The sequence below is a fragment of the Ixodes scapularis genome, unplaced genomic scaffold (genome assembly GCF_016920785.2).
Source record: "Ixodes scapularis isolate PalLabHiFi unplaced genomic scaffold, ASM1692078v2 PGA_scaffold4__175_contigs__length_147842914, whole genome shotgun sequence".
NCBI lineage: Eukaryota > Metazoa > Arthropoda > Arachnida > Ixodida > Ixodidae > Ixodes > Ixodes scapularis.
The window spans coordinates 111615239-111634365 of NW_024609879.1; the positions used below are offsets into that span (position 1 = coordinate 111615239).

The 19127-nt window shown below is 45.9% G+C and overlaps 1 protein-coding gene across 1 annotated transcript; it reads right to left on the reverse strand.

Annotated features, from left to right (window-relative positions):
- Nucleotides 1-17212: 17212 nt before the first annotated feature.
- On the reverse strand, nucleotides 17213-17977 carry LOC121837650 (the record flags this gene model as incomplete). Its single annotated transcript, XM_042293347.1, has 1 exon — nucleotides 17213-17977. A coding segment is annotated over one exon (714 nt), but the record flags the coding sequence as incomplete, so codon positions are not given.
- Nucleotides 17978-19127: the final 1150 nt, after the last annotated feature.

Consider the following 19127-nt stretch of genomic DNA (forward strand, 5'->3'; position numbering starts at 1 on the left):
TCGCTGGTATTTTTGTTATTGTTTATTTATTCATTTATGTCTATTTATATGTTTATGCATTTATTGATATTTGTTCTTTCGTTTATTTATTTGCGTGTAACATATTTTATTATCTAATTATTGGCGTATTTATATTAACGTGTACCGTACCATCCCATTTATTAGATACGAAAAGTGTACAAACGCTTCAAAATTGGTTTCACATAGAAATGGCACGTCGTCTGTCAAATCACACACAAAAAAATGGCGCGGGTTAAAACAATCTCGCGGTGGATGCGCGGGCGTACGTAGGATTCTACGGACGTACCTATAATAGCGACGCTGTGCCCAGTGAGCCAACGAGAGCTGCGGAACCTGCCCCACGTGACAATGCAACACCCGAATTAACTCGTAGGGGACGCTGTCTCGCACTCTGACTCTGACACTGAAAACAAAATGGCTAGGTGGCGTAAGCTACCACCCGATCCAAAGGGCTCAGCCGGATTCATCCATTCATCCATCCACTCTTTGATTGGCTCACTGGATGAGCGCCATGATGATGATGATGCACTTTGAGCGCTGCTCGACTGGCTCCATCGGGTGCGCACCACGGCTACGGCGGCCCTAAACTTAACTCTCTAACGTCACACTGCTGCGGTTGTGACTTTTGTGACCATGGGTGGGCACCGCGCACACATGGTGCGGCAAACGCGGGCTCGTTTGCAGGCATGGAGCCTGTTGGTTTATATAGACCAATAGTTCACAAAAAATGTATAAGCGTTTTTGTTTTTATTATAATTGTTGCTTATACTTTTGTTACACGGGCACGCTTAACTGCAGTTACGCTCAGCCACAGTTATGTCCGAGTCCCACTAGAGAGACAAACAGAAACAAACGACAGCGACAAGCCTCAAACCAGAGTCTTTCGCGATGTGACAGGCTTCGCAGAATTAAGAAGGCTATGCTCAAACACGAGCATCATGCACGCGAGGGTATCTTTAGCAGGCCTGTAATCACTCGTGCTTACTTCACAAGCACCGAACGACTATTAAACGCCTGCAAAAGCTACCGTCGCGAGCGTGCTGCATATGTTTGAGGCTTGTCGCTGTCGTTTGTTTCTGTTTGTCGCTCTAGTGGGACTCGGGCATTAAGCGCGAAACACATGTACGACGAAACCGTCCGATCCGACGTCCGACCGCGCAATACGACGGTCGGAGGCGAGGGTTTTCAACGCTCTCCGATGCTACGAAAACCCTTTCCCCCCAAGGTCATTCCGGCAGTCCGCACGTCGGATCGGAAGGTTTCGTCGTACATGTGTTTCGCGCCTTAGCGCACAATACTTGCGGACAACATTCTGCTGGGGCATTACAAGTCAAAGTGTTTTAGTAGTGTGATAGAATGTAAACTGGTTGTTTTACACTCTCGGTGAAATAGACGAATAATGCATGGTTTATCCCGTACGAAAATGTCAGATATGGGCCTGATATATTTTATATACGGACAGATATGATAATATAAGCAGTCAAATAGGGCTGTATTTCGCCAGATCTGGGAGCTAATACGGCCGTATTTCGCCAAATAGGTGGGCAAATACTGCCAGATCTGGCCGTATAAGTGCGTAAATACGTTCATATATCGCCATATACGCGTGCAAATATAACACCTGATAATGATATATGGGCCCGTTTCAGTCGTGCAAGCAACAAGTTATATGTACTCGCTAAGACACCAGTTGATAGATCTATATTGCATGAGTCTCATGTAAGTGGTTAACTATTGTCAACATCCTTAAAGTGAAGTTATTCCAGGAATTTGGACCAATTAATCAATTGCGCAATTTGAAGATTGAAAGACAAATGAAATTTGGTTGTATGTCTGATGTGTGACAATATGACGAAGTGCGATCGGAACGCGAGTTAATCAAATAATGGATTTTAGTCGCAGCTCTAAGGCACCCGTTTCCGAGTTAGGCGGTGTTGGCGTCGCCATCGGTGTAACCGCCCCGTTAAATTTAGCGAGAAATTAAATTTGTACGTATGTCACGTTGACGTCAATTTTCCCGCGAAATCTGGCCGTGAAACTAATTTTTTTTTTAATGTTTTCCCGCTAAATTGAGCGGGCAAACACGAACCGTTAGCTTACTCAAGATGCAAGACACTACTTCGCCGTCCCGAATCCTTTTCCCTTCGAACGGAAGCCGTTGCGCCCGGAGTACAATACGCAGCTCTTTCAAAACGGTTCGCGCAGCATCGCACAAGTTCGTTTGCGAGCGTCGGCGATTCATCGTGTGTTGAAAGTCGGAAGATGTGCTGTCCGTGGTGTCTTTTATGTGAAACTCGTTCGTAAAAAAATTGGAAACAGTGTACACATGATTTTAAATTTATTTGTAAAAATATGTATATACATATTTATTTATCTATTTATTTGTCAACATCATGCACAAAAATAGTCCGGTTTATTTTTTCATTTAAAATTATAATGTCGGTTATAACTTATACAGCGTAAAACATAGTCTCCTGAAACTCGCATCGTTTTGAGTTCAAAAGCTGGGCTTAATAGAGCAGTATGTTCACTCGGTATTGACAGCAGGGTAGATGCTACGCGTGTTTTAGGCAAATCGTGTCTCCGGTTAGGGTCACGTGACTACAGTCTAGAATCTGGTGACAAAGCAGGACATCGCACCTGCCTGGCACCCAAGGCCACACTTAGCATTCACAGCACTGTCAACCCTCGTTACAAGTGACACATCCCCTTGTTGTGGCCCCATAAGATAAGCCTTTTGTTCGTGAAACCCCGTTTTGGCCTCTCCTTCGATCCTTTTCTCTCTCTCCCTAAGCTGAAAGCGTTGTAAAAGGTAAGTGGTCACGTGGTTTGACGGATGACGCATTAGCCGTTGCCGATCTCGAAATGCGTTTAGCCGGACCTAGTTTGGCGTGTGAATTTTCCCTCTGTGGCCGCTGCGTATGTCCGCTTTTGCAAGCGATTTCTTCAAAGAAGCCCAAGAATATTTTGTGATGCGTTTAGTGTTCGGTTCTACAAACGACAGCTTGTGCTACATTGTGTTGAATCTTCACGGGCACCTTCTCGTTTCTGTGTTCGAGTGGTGGTTTTGCCGTGGCCGTGTCGACATCTCCCTCAAATACCACCTTTCAAGTCGCGTCTCGTCAACGTAAGTGCGCTGCAACCTATTTCGTGACAATTGATCGTTTTTCCTAAATGTATTCTTCCAGATTACCTCTAGCTTTAGGCCGTGTCTCTCTCCTGGCAGCCGGGAGAATCATTGTGCAGAATGTTTCAGCATTGGTGCGATTGCGCTACAAGCAGAAAGTTTCGATATGCCGCCGACAAAGTTTTGACGTGTCGCCAAAAAACAACAGCATCACAGACTCTTAATACCGAGTTCCAAAATTTGACGAGTCGCTTGTAGAAAGATTGTTCTGATTTTCCGAAATACTGGAAAACAATGCTAGGTTACCGTCATAATCTAAACCGTGAGATGAGGATAAATCAAATAACGGAAAACTCTCATTGACTAAGCTTACTATTATGATATTTTCTAACCGGCATGCCAACATACTTTCGCTCCTTGCAAGGGCTACCGTCTCGCGGGCGGCACAAACCGATCCCCTGACGGCGGCGTCTCGGCGAGCTTGCACACGGAGCCGCCGCCGACCGATCGCCGTTATCGGCGTTATGTAACGATAGGCACAGGACATCTACTCCACGAATGGGCAAAAGCCGATGAAAAGGAGTGCACGAACGTAAACAACGGTCGAAAAGTGGCGTTGCTCGCCACTATGAGATGCGTGCCGCAAACTCGGTCATCCGCGGGCGTATCCCACTCCTCCCGCTCGTACTTTCTCTAACTTGACGGATGTCTCGCGGTTCATGCCGACGAAACGATCGTCGGGATACCGGGTAATCGCTACAGCCGAGCGCGGCACAGCTTACCATTGCTCCCGCTGTGGAGGGTCGAAGAGTCAACTACCAGCACGGTGGATAGCGTTTTTTTTTTATTCTTGCAGATTTGTTTTAAATGACGCCGTGACCGCTACACTTATGCCGTTTGTGCGAGAGTGATACGCCCAGGGGGACGTTATGTAGTTTGCTAATCTTTCCGATTAGTCGGCAAATTAATTAAAATTCATTAATTAACTTTTTAATTGGTGAAAATAGACATATGGTTTCAGTTAGAAACTTGCTGAGCGTCGTCCAAGACCCCTAAACCAGTAATTTTTAGAAAGACTGAGCGCGTGTGAAGCGCAGTAGTGCGCTGAAGTTACCACTCGTGGACCAGGTACAAGGCTGGGGCTAGATATCAAATAGAAAAATTGCACGGGCGCCTTACCGAAGCCGCTAGCCTTGTACCTGTTCCACGATTGGTAACTTTAGTGCGCTTCTCACGCGCTGAAATACTGAGAATAACTGATTTAGGGATTTTGGACGACGCCCCGCTAGCTGCTTATTGGAACCGCATGTCTATTTTCACTAATTGAGAAGTTCCTTAGTGAATTTTAATTAATTAGCCGAGTAATCGCAAAGCTTAGCGCCCATGTAATGTTCCCCTGGGCATATAACTCACTCGCAGAAGCCGCATAAGTGTAGCTTTCATGACTTTTTTTTTTTAAAAACAAATCTGCAAGAATAAGAAAAAAAAAACACCCTGATATGGGAGGCAGATATACCCCTATTTGGCAGACCCAGATATGGATATATAAAAAATTGGGCAGATCTGGCTATATAAGGCTTATATAAACTGGTGTGCTTGATATGGCCAGATCTGCCCAATTTTTTATATATCCATATTTGTGTTTTTTTATATAAGTCCAGATATGCCATTTTTGTAAGGGATGTTTTTTTTTTTTTTTTTTTTAAGGTTCATTCTTTTTCAACAAATAACTGTGTTGTTGAATGCGCAGCGTCAACAAACTGTGTATATTTATGTATTCCTGAAAAGTATAGTCGTGTACGCTCATTGTTTCATCCCTCCGTTTTCGCACACCACTGATCCCATATTACTCGTCTGGGAATAGTTTCTTATAAGCTCAAATTCCACTTGGATACATTTTTATGTTGATATTTTTAGATGAGAACCCGTGTTCATTTCGGTCTGACGTGTCAACATTTGTTCTTGAGATGTGAATTCTTTTCATCATGACGTAGGGCACCACCGTACAGGCGTATAGTTGTTTGTTTGTCACCGAAAATAAAGCAAACGAAAAGCAAACGAACGTTTGCCATTGTCACGATTGGCTGTCTCCCATGTTATGCAAAAAAAAATAAACTCGCAGACATTTTTTCTTTTCTTGTTTTTGCAGTGGAGGTTTTGTTGTTTTGCTAAGCTGTACCGAAACGGAGTCCTCTCGAACGGATGTCGACGGCGACGGCGACAACTGCGCACGCGCCACGTGCAACAGCAAGAAGATCACGTGGTGCGCACTAACGAGATTAGTACCTCGCCGGGCCGACACCGGCACAAGAGGCCGCCCAAGGGGGAGAGGCCGAGGCAGCGTTAACGAAATTTGTCTTCGTCCTTCGCCAGCCGTGGCCGGAGCCTCATCCCGCGATCGAGAGGAAAGCCTGAAAATTTTAAACATCGAAGGCCGTTTGAGAAAACTCGGAGCGAGTTTAGCTGCTCTCCAATTCAAAAAGGGGATCTCTAACTTCCCTCGGCCTCCGGCGCCAGACCGTCACTTGAAGCAGATTCTGTCGCTCTCTCGTACTTCTAATGAACGTTGAAGGGGACTTCAAGCCGGTGTTTTCATTAAAGCGGAGACGGAACGGATTAATGGTATAAGATGGGTCTCTTTACAAAACTCACTTTATCTAACGTACTGGAGCGGAATTCGTCTGGAATACTCCCTGAGAGCATGGGAAACGCAAGGGGCAGTGTTTTGTGATAACGATTCGTATACTTCGTGTTTTTTTTTTTAATAATAATAATTTTATTGGTCTTTTTTTTCGGCTACGGTGTTCCCATTGGATGACGCCGCAATAAATTAACAGCAGAGTGATAAGAAAACGCCCGAGACTCGTCACACCCTACGTTTCTTAAAATGTCGGTAAGTATGGCCTCTAAATCACCCCCCCCCCCCCCCCCCCAAAAAAAAAAAGTTTTTTTTTTCGTAGTGGGATAGGACACGTATGTCGTGAGATGAAGTCGTTCCCGAAAAATAGAATTGCTTCTTTTTTTGTGTGTGTCTGGCGAGACGCGCAAAAAAATGCGCCTCGCGTCAGAATGTGTCTTGCGTCAAAAATGTGTTTCGCGTCACAATGTGTTCTGCGACACAAAATCTGTCGTGAGACACAACTTGAGTTGGGAGTGCTTTCAATATTTCGGCACATCGGAACGACATAGACGCGTGTCGTGGGATTGCTCGTTGAACCCCCCCCCCCCCCCCCCCCCAAGAATAAACTTTATTTAAGTGCGTGGACTGCAAACGCATGTAGAAAAATTAACTTTCTCAGAAAAAAATCATTTGCAAAATATTTATACGTCGCGAGACTAATTTTGAGTAAGGTATGCTTCATTTTCGCACGTCAGCCCAATAACATAAGAGCCAGATATAGAAGCGCGTCGGCATTTTTAGATTGAGTTTCGAAACCTAATTATTGCTCAATTTCTTTCTTCTTTTCTTTAGTTTTTCTTTGCACATTGGCTTATAGACGTATGTGTTACCTCCAAGCACTTCGCGAAAACAATAGCTTTTTTTCTTCCTTTTACTTCAGTGTACTTTAGGATATGACCTCGTGTACCTTATTGCGGTTTAATAGCCAATGATGAGACAGCGGCGTTAGCCGATGACAACGTCGTCGAAGAACGAATCACGGTCCGAGAAACGTGAATATAATACGCCGCGCCTCGTGTTTCTTAGGCTGTCGAATCACCAAGTATGTCTGGCCGATTCGTCGAGTTTGAATCAAAACAAATCATCAAATCACACTTCATCATTATATTTTTTAAGCATACCAATCCCGGTGTGCTTTCTACTGTACCGATGTGCGCGACCAAAAACGTTGCCGTTGTCGGCTTTCCAAGATTGTCCAAAGGTCGGCCATAACAACTTTGTCTGACTGCCAACTTCGGCGGTGTTGCTTCAAAAACGGGAAGGCTACCAACTTCCACCGTGCTTTTTACAGACACCAAATTTGTCGTCGCAACTGTTGATCAATATTCAGGATCACAACACGAGAGGAAAATCATTTCGGTTACGTCACTGATCGAGCCTATAAAAGGGCGCTAATATAAAACAAAAACAAGAACACTACACGTACGACCACCAACACACTCCAGTTTTTGCAAGAAAACAAAAAAAAAACCACCGCACGTTGCGTCAAAACAATGAGAGTCCTTGCTTCGCCGTCCTTCCGGAAGAAAATCAGTCGCAGCGCTCGCGTAGAGTGCTCCTTACAGTGCCGCCTATTTATAGGGGCCTCATTGCACGCTCCGCTAATCAGTCAACTGAGCGTCGTGTGCTCTCCTTCAAGTTGAACCGCTATAAAAACTACGAGACGTGCCAAAAAAAAAAAAAAAATCCTGTTTCGAGGAACGATCGACGTCACTGTACCCTCCGGCCACATCGACCAGTGAGCAGCTACTGTCTCAGTCTGCAACCACGGCCAAACCAATCAGCGGTTTCGAGTTACGCCCTAGAGACGCCCTAGAGCCTTCCATCCAGAACGTCCCATTGAGGAAGCGTGATCACGTGGCGAATGATGGGCGTGTGATTGGTGCAACTAACGCGTAGCTTCCAGCAGACAGTCAGCTTAGGGGAGAGTTGTGTGTAGTTTGAGGCGGCTTGTCCGTGCGCTGGACGGCGTCATTGACGGTTGCTCGTGTCCTCAAACCGCGGCACATTAGGGGAAATGAGATAGCGTGCTGCCTGGAGCGCAGTGTCGTTATGGAAGAAACCTAATATATGCTAGGGTCGTTTACCCCTAAGAACGGAGCGATGGCAGGGATGCTGGCTTTGATCGAGGAGTTTGGTTGCAGTTCCTGTTCTATGCAGCTCGGGAATGACTATCGCCATCATCGTGTGTTGTTTTATTTTTTCTTTGAACATGTCGAGTCTCAACTTAGCTCGACAGAAAGGAAAAGACGTTAATGCGAGCGTATGCCTATTTTTAGCGAGACTCATGAAAATATTATGTGTTAATAGCAGCATCGAATTTAGATGTATATAGGTGTTATGCGCGGAAAACATTAGGTTTTAGTTAACGAAGCTGTCATTTCCGTTTAATTAGGCACGCTAGATATTTGGGTGCTTGTTTCGAACAAAGTCAAGCTCACATGATCTGCAATGAATGAATGAATGAATAGAACAATTAATATAAATAATTAGGCAAATAAATTTATCAAAGTTGCACCGGTAGTATTTCCATAAAAAGAACTCCTGTGACTCGTAAAAAAAATAATATTCTCATTTGAACTACCACTGCACTAGTGATTATCAATAACCTTAGTATACTTATTTCACGTCCGTGTTGAACCTTAGTATACTTATTTCACGTCATCTAATACGCCATCATTGCAAATATACTTGGGATGAAGAAATGCCTACTTGATACAGTGAGTATGATCTTTCTAGTGAACTTTGATCTTAATACAAGCCTAATTATTGTAATAAAAATATGCAACTGGCAAAAGAAAAAAAAACGTTCAACCTAAACTCAGACTTTAAACCTTGACATTTTGGCGACGTCTCTTGAGAATCCGCGACATGACACAATCAAGAAAACTTCGGAGCTTCTAAATGCCTTCATAAAAACTTCAGCCGACAAAAGAATACCCGCACGCCCACACGCACAATTGAATTTAGACAAAGAAAAGACGGAATACTCGCTAAGCCCTCATATTAGGTCTTGCAGACTTCCACGGACACTTCTCGACCAAACTCGGAAGGACAATTTAAGAGGACTTTACTGGGATATTAAAAATATTTGACTGCATTCCTCTTTTTCTTTTTGAGCTTAAGGTGTTTCTGTACTTTTAAGAAGCTACATCGGTGAAGTGTTCCACGATTTAATAAACGGACAGAAAAAGACGTTAAGGAATATATATATATATATATATATATATATATATATATATATATATTGTCGTGTGAGAGAAGAGATCTGATGAACTCATACAAAAATTCCTAATGGTGGCACTCTTACATTTAACTATACAGCAAAGTGACCAAGTGTACGTGCTTCCTGGAAACACATGAAAGGCTTCACACAACGACGTCTATCTAAAGTTTACTCAAATTTAACAGTTCAAAAAAAATAAAAGCGACTACATTACGGCCAATATACACGAACTCATCTCTGTTACGTCACGGCGCAGTGGTGGCGCGTCGGTCGCACTTCCGGTCTGGAGCTGTGGGCAGAAGTCCCTATGCCAGACGTGTATTCCTGCGTTGTTTTGAAAGGAACGAGACGAAAACTTGCCTTCTCGTCAAAACGCCGCGACTGGGGCCGTACTGAAAGTGTCGAGAAAGGTTTGAAGCTCAGTTTCCACGTGCTCGGTTCGTCCGAGAATATGGATATGTGCCGTGAAAAGGGAAAAGCCGACGCCGTCGGACAACGATTGCTAAGGCGGGAAGCACTTTGGGTTGAATTCACGGATACTTGTGGTCATCAGATTTATTTGTTTTGTTCCAACATGAACGCCAGAAAACCGTCAAGATGTGCGGACCACCTGCGACTACGTTCAGTGCGTTTTCAAGTTCAAACGGCCATCTGATCGTTCGAATTGTCGTCTGCTCTTTCAAACGTTGCTGCTTGTCGTCTGCTCTCTTAGATGACGCCGGCCCGTAGACAAAATCTTGGCCTGGTACTTGCGATAAGAAGTAAGTGCACGACTCAAAAGACTTAAATTGGAAGTCGGTAAGCAGGCTCGATGTAAACAGCCGATAGGAGGAGATGTTGATCATTGTTACCCGTGACCATCACCGACTTGCTAGGCCTGATTCGCATGGTCCGATTCTGCTTTAGATTTTTAGTATCGACGCTGACCATCTCAGCTACGGTTCACGCTTTTGCAGCCCGAGCGACGTTGCGACTGAAAATTGCGAGCGAAATCTCATCATGCGAATCGGGCTTTAGCGTACATTCTGCGGCGTCCACGCGGAATGAATCGCCGCATGTCACATTATTGACGTGAAGTTTTGCAGTGTAACGAGCCTTGTTAATTTCGCTGAGCCCGCAGTCAGACATTGCCAAGAAGACGGAGAATCAACAATTCGAACGCGAAGAAGGGCAGGGGGACTCACACAGACGCCGATAACATCGCATTTCAATGGTTTGTTTATGGGCGACGGCGAGCTTCTTGCCCACACCCCCATCGCGCATGCGCGGCGCTGGTGGCGTCCGCTAGGGGCGCTCCGGTTTGTTTGTAAACATGAGTTGGTGTATAGCAAACCTTCCATTTACTACGTTGACTGTTTCTGCGGTTTTGATTCAGGTATCTACAAAAAGGCGCACGACAAATAAAAAAAAAAAAAACTAACAAAATTTTTTAAAAACATTTTTTTGACGACCATTGCAGGTATTTTTTGATTTTTATAGCTCCGTGGGGTTGAATCATGCCTTCCCTTTGATTTTTATTACATGCTAAGAAAGGAATAATAAAAATATTATGAATACTCTCCTGTTCAATCCAGTTAAATGCTTTATTTTGCAGACATTCCCGGGGGAGGGGGAGAGGTTCCGAAAAAACTTTTTTTCGGAAAAGCAAGTCGCCGGGAATTACATAAACAGCAGCTTTGAGGAAATCCTCCAATTACAGATTATACAGTAATACAATACAACCACGACAAGATCAAAGGATGCCCTGGCAACGCAATCATCGCAGTCGCCACACAACAATGAAGGGTTTCCTAACCTCAGCTCGTAAGGCAAGAGCACCGTCCTACGTCAACGCCCTCTCGACAAAGGGAAGCGACAGATGTTCACTAGCAAGAAACACGCAATACTCCTTATCTTTATATAACGCTCTTCTTTTGGCGACAAAACAAGGCGGAGCGAATAACATTTTTTTTCCTCCGCGTCAAGGAAAACAAAGTAAAGCGCCGTTCACACTCTTGCGACTGAGTAAGACCGAGAGAGACCAGACCGGTTTTTAAGCCTTTCGCGACTTCTTAGGACCGGATGCGCGGCAGCGGAGCTGGTCCTAAGAGATCGCAAGAGTCTTAAAAACCGGTCTGATCTCTCTCGGTCGTACTCGGCAGCAAGAGTGTGAACAGGCCTTAATGGGATGCCCGCTAGATTCTTAGCTGAAGCTTCCGATGGAACGAAAATTCCTGCGAAAGATAAAATAAAAAAGTGCAACAGTCGAAACGAGACACTCGACACTTGTTTACGGAAAATGTAATGAAAGCGTTTGCTGACCACGTTCAAACGCCGACCAAGCAAGATTATATTTATTTTTATTGTTGTTGTTGTTCTTGTTCTTATCAACGTGTATTTCTATTGTTGTCGCTATTGTTATTTTTGATCATGAGCACATTATTAAATATTTTAGAGCCGTGAACGTTGAAAAAAGTATCGTTCGAAGTTTATGAACTGCTCCGTGAAAAACAATTTTAAGCACATTCGAGATAAAAAAAAAAGTATGTATGTTCAGTTTTCTGCAGAACTCAAAAACCGCCATTATCGGCCAACAATAGGAGGATCCCAGCAAACGATGAAGCTGAGAATTATATTATATTCTAAAATATTTATCTGTGACAAAAGAAATTTATTGTCGTCACCTGATGGGACTTTTTTTATTGTGGGTCATGATTGGCTGTCTTCGCGTTCTGCAGGAAGGCAAACTTATAATTCACTTTCCATGCAAATGTCCCAAGCAGGAATGGCAAAAAGGAAATAACAATTTTTGTACGGAATTTTCAAATTAAGCCGCCATTCATAACGTTCAGAAAACCTGACAACACGTCTCTAGTTTTTTGTGTTTTCTTTTTTTTTTTGTCTGCTACTTTTATTGTTTTGCCGCCAAGGAAAGTTTGAATTCCGGCTCTTTTGCAAGACCGTCTCTTTGTCAACACCAGCAGAATGTACTCATTTGGAATGCTCCGAAGCACAACCCTGAAAGCCGGTACGTCCTCTGTTTTGTTATCGTCCTGCTTTCAGCAATCGCGAAATGCTAAACCAACATGAGCCGTACCCTTCTATTCATGGATATAATCCGTCGCACGTCGGACTGCCGTAGTGCGTCGAAACGTCGATGAGAGGCGCTGCGTATTTCTGGAATGGTCACTTGGCCACATGCAACGGATAGCCCAGACGGAATTTTGAACGCGGACCAACTACCAGCTGTCTAAACTTTGATATGACAACTTCAACTTCTATCACAACATGAACGCGCCGTAATTACAGGACCGGTCAATTCAGTCGCCCTCTGGGATTCAGCGCCGACTTCTCTGCATCCAGAGGGAAACGGGGAATAGGGGTAGAGGGGAAAGTGCGAACTGCAGGCAACAGTAAAGAGCCAGGCGTGAACGCGCCGACGAGTTGCATCAGCAGAGTGCCCCCTCGCTTGGAGGCGCCGATTGCTCTCCCACTCAGTGCACAGGAAAGACGGCCGTAATTAGTTTTTGAACGCAGGGCTGTTCACCATTCCTAGAGTGCAGAAATCGGGGCCCAACATAGAAATCAATAACCCAGTCCCGACTGCGTGCATGACCATGGGAAGGAAAAAAAGACACAAAATATGAAGACGCAATCGTGGGGACGTTAACGAGGTACCCAGACTGCGTCAAGACCTAATAGCGCCTAGAAGACAAAGGCCTGCACCTTACCTTCCATTCCCTCAAGCGTTATCATTTGGGGGTCCAGGCAGCGCCGCCTATGGCTGTCGTTAGCGTCGCCGTCTGGCGCTTCTTTCAGCGACTCACAGCAAGCGCGGCGTTAGCACAGGGCAACGCCAGGACGCATCGGTTTGCCCATAGCCTCCTACAGACTGACAAATCCTGGCTGATCGCTACGAGAAGTGGCCGCCGAAATGAAAAAGGTGGAGCGGCACACAGCGGATGGGAGGAGAACCACGTGACTGGTGCCCCGCTGCGGCGAGACGCCGAAACACACTCCTCCCGAGCGAACGAGTCTGTTTCGGGTCCTCGCCGCTGCAAAAGCTGTGCGTAACGTCCAGGTTCCCCGAGAAACGGCTCTTTGAAGCTCTGTGCTACCAGATCCTCGAGCTCCAAATCTGCGACTGGGCAATCTATGGCTTCTTCGTCGAACTGCCAGGCTTTGTGAGTATAGAGAAGGTTATGCTAAGACGCTAAGAGTTCGAGTCGAGACACGCTTTTCCAGGCATTCCACAGCAAAAAGGAAACAATACCGAAGTGTTGCAACGCCATACTCCGTTTTAAGCTGAGACCATAGAAGCTCCGCCTTCAGCGCAAGCTTTCTAAAAAAATTGGGTTGTGTGTGTGTTTATACAGCCTAGAACTTGGTCTGCCTCACAGGGGCGACGAATCTCCCAGCTGTAGATGAGAAATTTAGCCAGTGCGGTAGAGCCGCTAGCCTGGGGTCTTTAACGTGCACCACGCATTAGTGATACACGACCGCACGCCGGTACGATGCTCATCCAGATCGAAACGGGCAGGGGTGGGGCTCGAACCCAGGATCCCTGGGTTCTGCGGCGCGAGCTTTCGCTCCACGTGCTCCGAGCTGGTGTGCGCTAGACCACTCGGCCACCGATCCTTTTTTTTTTTTTTTCTTTATTGCATGGTAGGTACAAAAACATTCATGTCATTCTAACAGCACTGCACAGCTTTTTTGCACAGCGTATTAAAAATCACGCATTTCGAGGAGTGATTTTAAAATACTAGTCCACTCCGGCTCAGGTTCACAGTTCAAATACACACTCTGTACTTGTTTTACAAGGTTGAAGAAATATATCCGCACTTCTTTTGCGTCGAGGTCAGCATGTCGAACAGCCATACGTGATCTCCAAATGCTGCACAAAGCTAACAACATAATCATGTCATAAGGGACTTCATTATCATTATCCACTCTAAGGAAACGTATCCCTGTTGGGGTAACAGGTAATTCTTTCTTTAGAGTGCGTTGGAGGACATCCCAGAAAAATACCGCGTCCCAACAAAAAATAAACACATGTTCAATAGTCTCAGGTTTTTTACATAGAAGGCAATTTACCGACCATGGCACATAGATCCCTCTTTCTTTAAGCCAAACCTTAACTGGCAAGGTATTCGTGTGTAATTTATAAAAGAAAGTCTTAACAGCCGCGGGAACACACATCCTTTTTACACGTCTAAGCACATCGTGGCCATGTTGGGACACACCTCGATACAAGGGCATAGGGAAAACACTCACAACTAAATCGCGATAGAGCGCTTTTTTACTGACATCACAAAGGTAATTCAAAGAAAAACGTGCTGTCAGAAACCCCATCGTGTCAACAACTTCTTTCAAAAAACCAGTGATTCTTGTTGGCTCGCCGCCATGAGAAGAAACAAGAAAAGATGGCAAATGTGGTGACACTTTTGTTTGAATCAGTGTGCGAATGAACGGGTGTTCCTGGTCTCTCAAAAAAAAGAAGCGCGACACAAGTTGCTTGACAAAAAGGTGGGAAAGCCCCACGCCACCGTTACAAACTCGATGAAAAAGATTGTCTCGTCTCATCGGCTCATACTTCGAGTTCCAAATAAACGTGGCGAAAATTCGATGAAATTTTTGAACATTGGTTCGCGCACAATGGATGACCTGAAGAACATACCAGAGCTTCGCAATCAGAAAAACGTTACAAACAGTCGCTCGGGCAAAAATGGACAGCTCGCGTTGCTTCCAACGAGAAGCACGCCTGTCCAGGTCGGTAGCGACACCCGACCAGTACGTTTGGCTATTCCGGAAACTTTGCAATGGCACCCCGAGGTACCTGCACGGCACTGTGTCCCAGCATACACCCCCAAATTCTGAGGGTGTAGTGGCCCAAGCACCATGCCAGAAACCACGGCACTTTTCCCAGTTTATAACAGCACCAGTAGCGTGGCAAAACCTTTTAGCCAAAGTTATGACTTCGGTAACGCTTTCTTTGTCCCTACAAAAAACAGCAATGTCATCGGCGTAACTCATTATTTTTACTTCTGCATTATAAAATTGGAAACCTCGGACGCGTTGACTATTTTTTACGCTTAAACAGAAAAGCTCTAAATACAAATCAAACAAAAGGGGAGACATAGGGCAACCTTGTCGTACCGACTCTCGTACGTTAATAACAGAACTGAGCTCTTTGTTCACTATAAGCCTTGTTGTACAGTCCTTATAGGCCATCTTTACACCTTTCAGGATGGTGTCACCAACATTGACATGACTCAAAACATCAAAGAGTACATCATGGCTAACACGGTCGAATGCCTTATCTAGATCTATCTGTAGCACTGCAACCTGCGTGGTGCTGTCACTGCAGGCCTCCAGGACGCTACGAGCCACATGCACATTTGTCAAGATAGTCCTTCCCTGTATCCCACACGTTTGATGCTCGCTTATTATCTCACATGCGACACCTTGAAGACGACGCGCCAGAATTTTCGCGAAGATCTTGTAATCGGTATTGCATAGCGTTATTGGGCGATAACCGGTGACGCTGCGCAGTTTCACGGGGTCATCAGATTTCGGTATCAGGACAGTGTAGGCACGAGAAAACGAAAAGGGCAAACATTCTCTTTCATAGGCAGTATGTATGACGTTCAAAAAAACACTAGCTATTAGGCTCTTAAAGTTCTTGTAAAATTCTGCGCCCAATCCATCCGGTCCCGGCGTCTTAGAGTTCGGCAGGTCGTCGATTGCGCGCTCCACTTCTTGGATCGTAATTTCTTGCTCAAGCTCTTCGCGTTCATCATTCGATAGCCTTGGCAGTTTTTCTAAAAGCTGGGCATAAATGTCCGTATGACACCCTTGCGTTTTGTTAGCAAAAAGCTGTGCGTAATGCTCGAGGAAGGCCTGTGCTATTTTCTCGGGATCCGTAGTAATCATTTGCTTGAATTCAATTTCGGCTATTTCGTTCCGAAGTGCGTAACGCTTCTCGTCTGCCAAGGCACGCTTAGTGGGCTGCTCGCCCATTGTGTATTTTTCTGCACGGGCGCGCACTACTGCACCACGATAGCGCTCGCGGTGGAGCTGATCTAATTTTTCTCTGACATACTCGACGTCTTTTACCCCATTACCGGGTCTTTCGCACTCTGCTTTACATAGCTCTATCAAGTCCTTGTTTAAACTGCGTTCCTCACACCGGGCGTTGTACGAAAGAATTGATGACCTCTCAATGGCGATTGCCTTAATTTCTTGTTTTGCCAGTTCCCATTTCTCGAAAATGTCCACTCCCGGCTCTTTAAAAGCATCTTTCAAAAACTGTTCTACATTTTTTAGAAAGACGTTGTCTTTCAGAAGCTTTATGTTTAGTTTCCATAAGTTCCAATTAAACTTTTTCTTTTCAGGTGCTCTGTCGCCTATCGTCGCGATAACCAGACTGTGGTCTGAGAAAAAGACCGGAGTGACACGGTACTTTCCTAAATGTTCTGCTAGAGGGGCAGAAACATACACCCTGTCCAAACGCGCACTGGACGACGCTTGAAAATGGGTAAAGCGCATTTCCTTCTTCGCGTTTTTTACAGTGCCCACATCAATCAGGTCATAATCCTCCAACATTTCGCCCAAAAGTAGTTCACTCTTATCAGCGTTCCGTCTTATTGGCGATCTATCCAACTGTCGTACAACACAATTAAAGTCACCCACAAGGACTAGAGCTCTATCGCAATCAAGATACCGACGTAAACCGCCAAAAAATAAAACGCGGTCAGTGGTCACATTTGGGGCGTAAATGCAAATAAGCCTGAATTGATTTGACGTTAGCACAAAATCACACATAATAAAACGTCCTTCAGTGTCCGTTGTAACGCATAACTGCGACAACGGTACCGACTTTTTCAGAAGTAGGAAACACCCTGCCGAATGACCAACTGCATGCGTCACACAGATTTCGTAGTTAGGCATGAAAGGTCTGACTGCTTCCTCTACCTGTTCCGCCTCAGCCAATTTAGTTTCTTGCAACGCCAAGAAATCGGGTTGCTCTTTCGACAATAATCGCTGTATTTGGTACTGCTTTTTTCTAGTGCATAAACCACGAACATTCAGCGTTGCAACTGTAATGGCTGATTGGGACTCACAAATCATGTGCTGTGCTTCGGTGCAGACACTAAAAACCTATGCAGTCAGGGTCCAAGTTGTCTTGATGCAGCAATCTTAAACACCAGGAAACCAGGCAAAGAACGCCTTACTTGCTTTCCCTGCGCCGACGTTCCTCTTTAGGATCGTTGGGCGCGGGCTGGTAACGCCCCTTCTTCGTGCGTTCCATCCAGGGGTGTAGTTGGCGTGCTCCGTTTCCTGCTGCCGTATCGTCATCGAAGGCTCGCTTAGTTGACTCGCTGGTGTCGTCCATATCTGAAGGTCCGTTGGTGCTTGCGTCGTTCGATTCCTTGTCTGCTCCGGCATCAGAGGGTTTCACGTCGGCACCACTGGGAGGTGCGCCTTCCGGTTGACCTCCGTTCTCTCTCGCTGCCCCCAAGGAGCTGCTTCCTTCACTCTTGCGTTCTTTGGCAGGGGTTGAAACTTCTGGCGCCAAGCCCTGGATAGTACGCTCCGCTTCCTCGGCATCCATGGCGTGGTCATTGGTCTCGGCCTCGGCCGTCCCGGCCCCGCTGGCCACCCTGGCGTACGACCTGACACATTCGGTGCCATAATGCCCGAAGCGAAAACACTCCGAGCACTTCGGCGCCCTGCATTCTCGTCGAATATGACCTGTGCGCTTACAGCGTAAGCACAAGGGCGCCCGACCAGGGATCACAACAAGTACGTTACCACCTTGGATCCGAAGCTGGTGTGGCATGGTATCGGCCGTGCCGCCTTCGTTCAGTGTCATCCGCGCACACCTTGTCGTTGATTCGATCCCTTGGAAGCCTTCAACATTCCACTTCTCCCGGCTCACTTCGAGGACCTTGCCATACGGCTCCAATTCCTTACGCACAACGTCGTCCGGCACATCATACGGGATCCAGTGGAGACGAAGCCGTACCTCCGTGATGCTGGGATCCACGACGAGGCACCGAAGACCCTTCACCTGCAGTTCTTTGGCGTCCACGAGTCGTCTCTTTGCTTCTGCCGTTCGAAGGGTAGCCATCCAAACATGATTCATTTGGTACGCACCAAGTGCTGCGATGTCGCCGAGTACGCCGCACCTGGCCATCTCTTGTCGAAAATCCTGGATACGGTAGGGGCGCCCTTTCAAATCGCAATGCAGAAGCACCGATGTTTCGCTCGTAATTCCTGTAGGCATCTGTGGTAAAACAATTTTATAGTCATCGTTCGTCGATTCACCGGAGTGATTAGAACCGCGGCCAGCAAGGGCCGTTGCAGACGCTTCCACGGAGCTCATGTTTCGAACGTCTTGCACGTTCGGCACGCGCGCTCGATCTCCCTCGGCCACCGATCCCCCCATGCAAGCTTTCTGTTCATGCTAACACAAGTTTGAACGCGCGGGCACGTGCAACCAAAGCACTCCGGAAGCCAGTGAGCTCGCGCTGAAGGAGGAGCTTCTAGTGTCAGCTTAAAGGAGCGATGCAACAATTTTTGTACTTTGCGCAAATACCGCTTAAAACGGATCCCTAACGTTAATGACCTATTAAACACGCGTTCGTTTTTCGCCCCACGCAATAGAAGTCCCAGAAAACAATTAACGAAAAACGAGCAGCGTTCACCCCCTCAACTCGCAGCCAGAACAAGCGGCCACGTGATCTGGAGCCGATTATATGCCGCCAATGTTGATCATAGCCACGCGCTGGGGTTGGCAAAGCGCAGGACACGCGCTGAGTTCCAGACATTGTTATGGCTCGGCTGTTGTCGTCGTTGCACACTCTCAGAAAAAAAGGTGTATTATTACACCCATTGTCCCATATAATACACCCCAAAACTTCAATTCGACGTACAGCGTCCCATAATCGAACAGGCGGCCCCAAAGTTTACGAGGGGCTTGATAGCCGTGTGGTACAACTTATTAAGATAGCTGATGTACGTATTATTGACTACAAAAAAAATTATCGGAGTTTTCTTGGCCGTACTGCAAAAGCTTCGTGTTTTCTTTC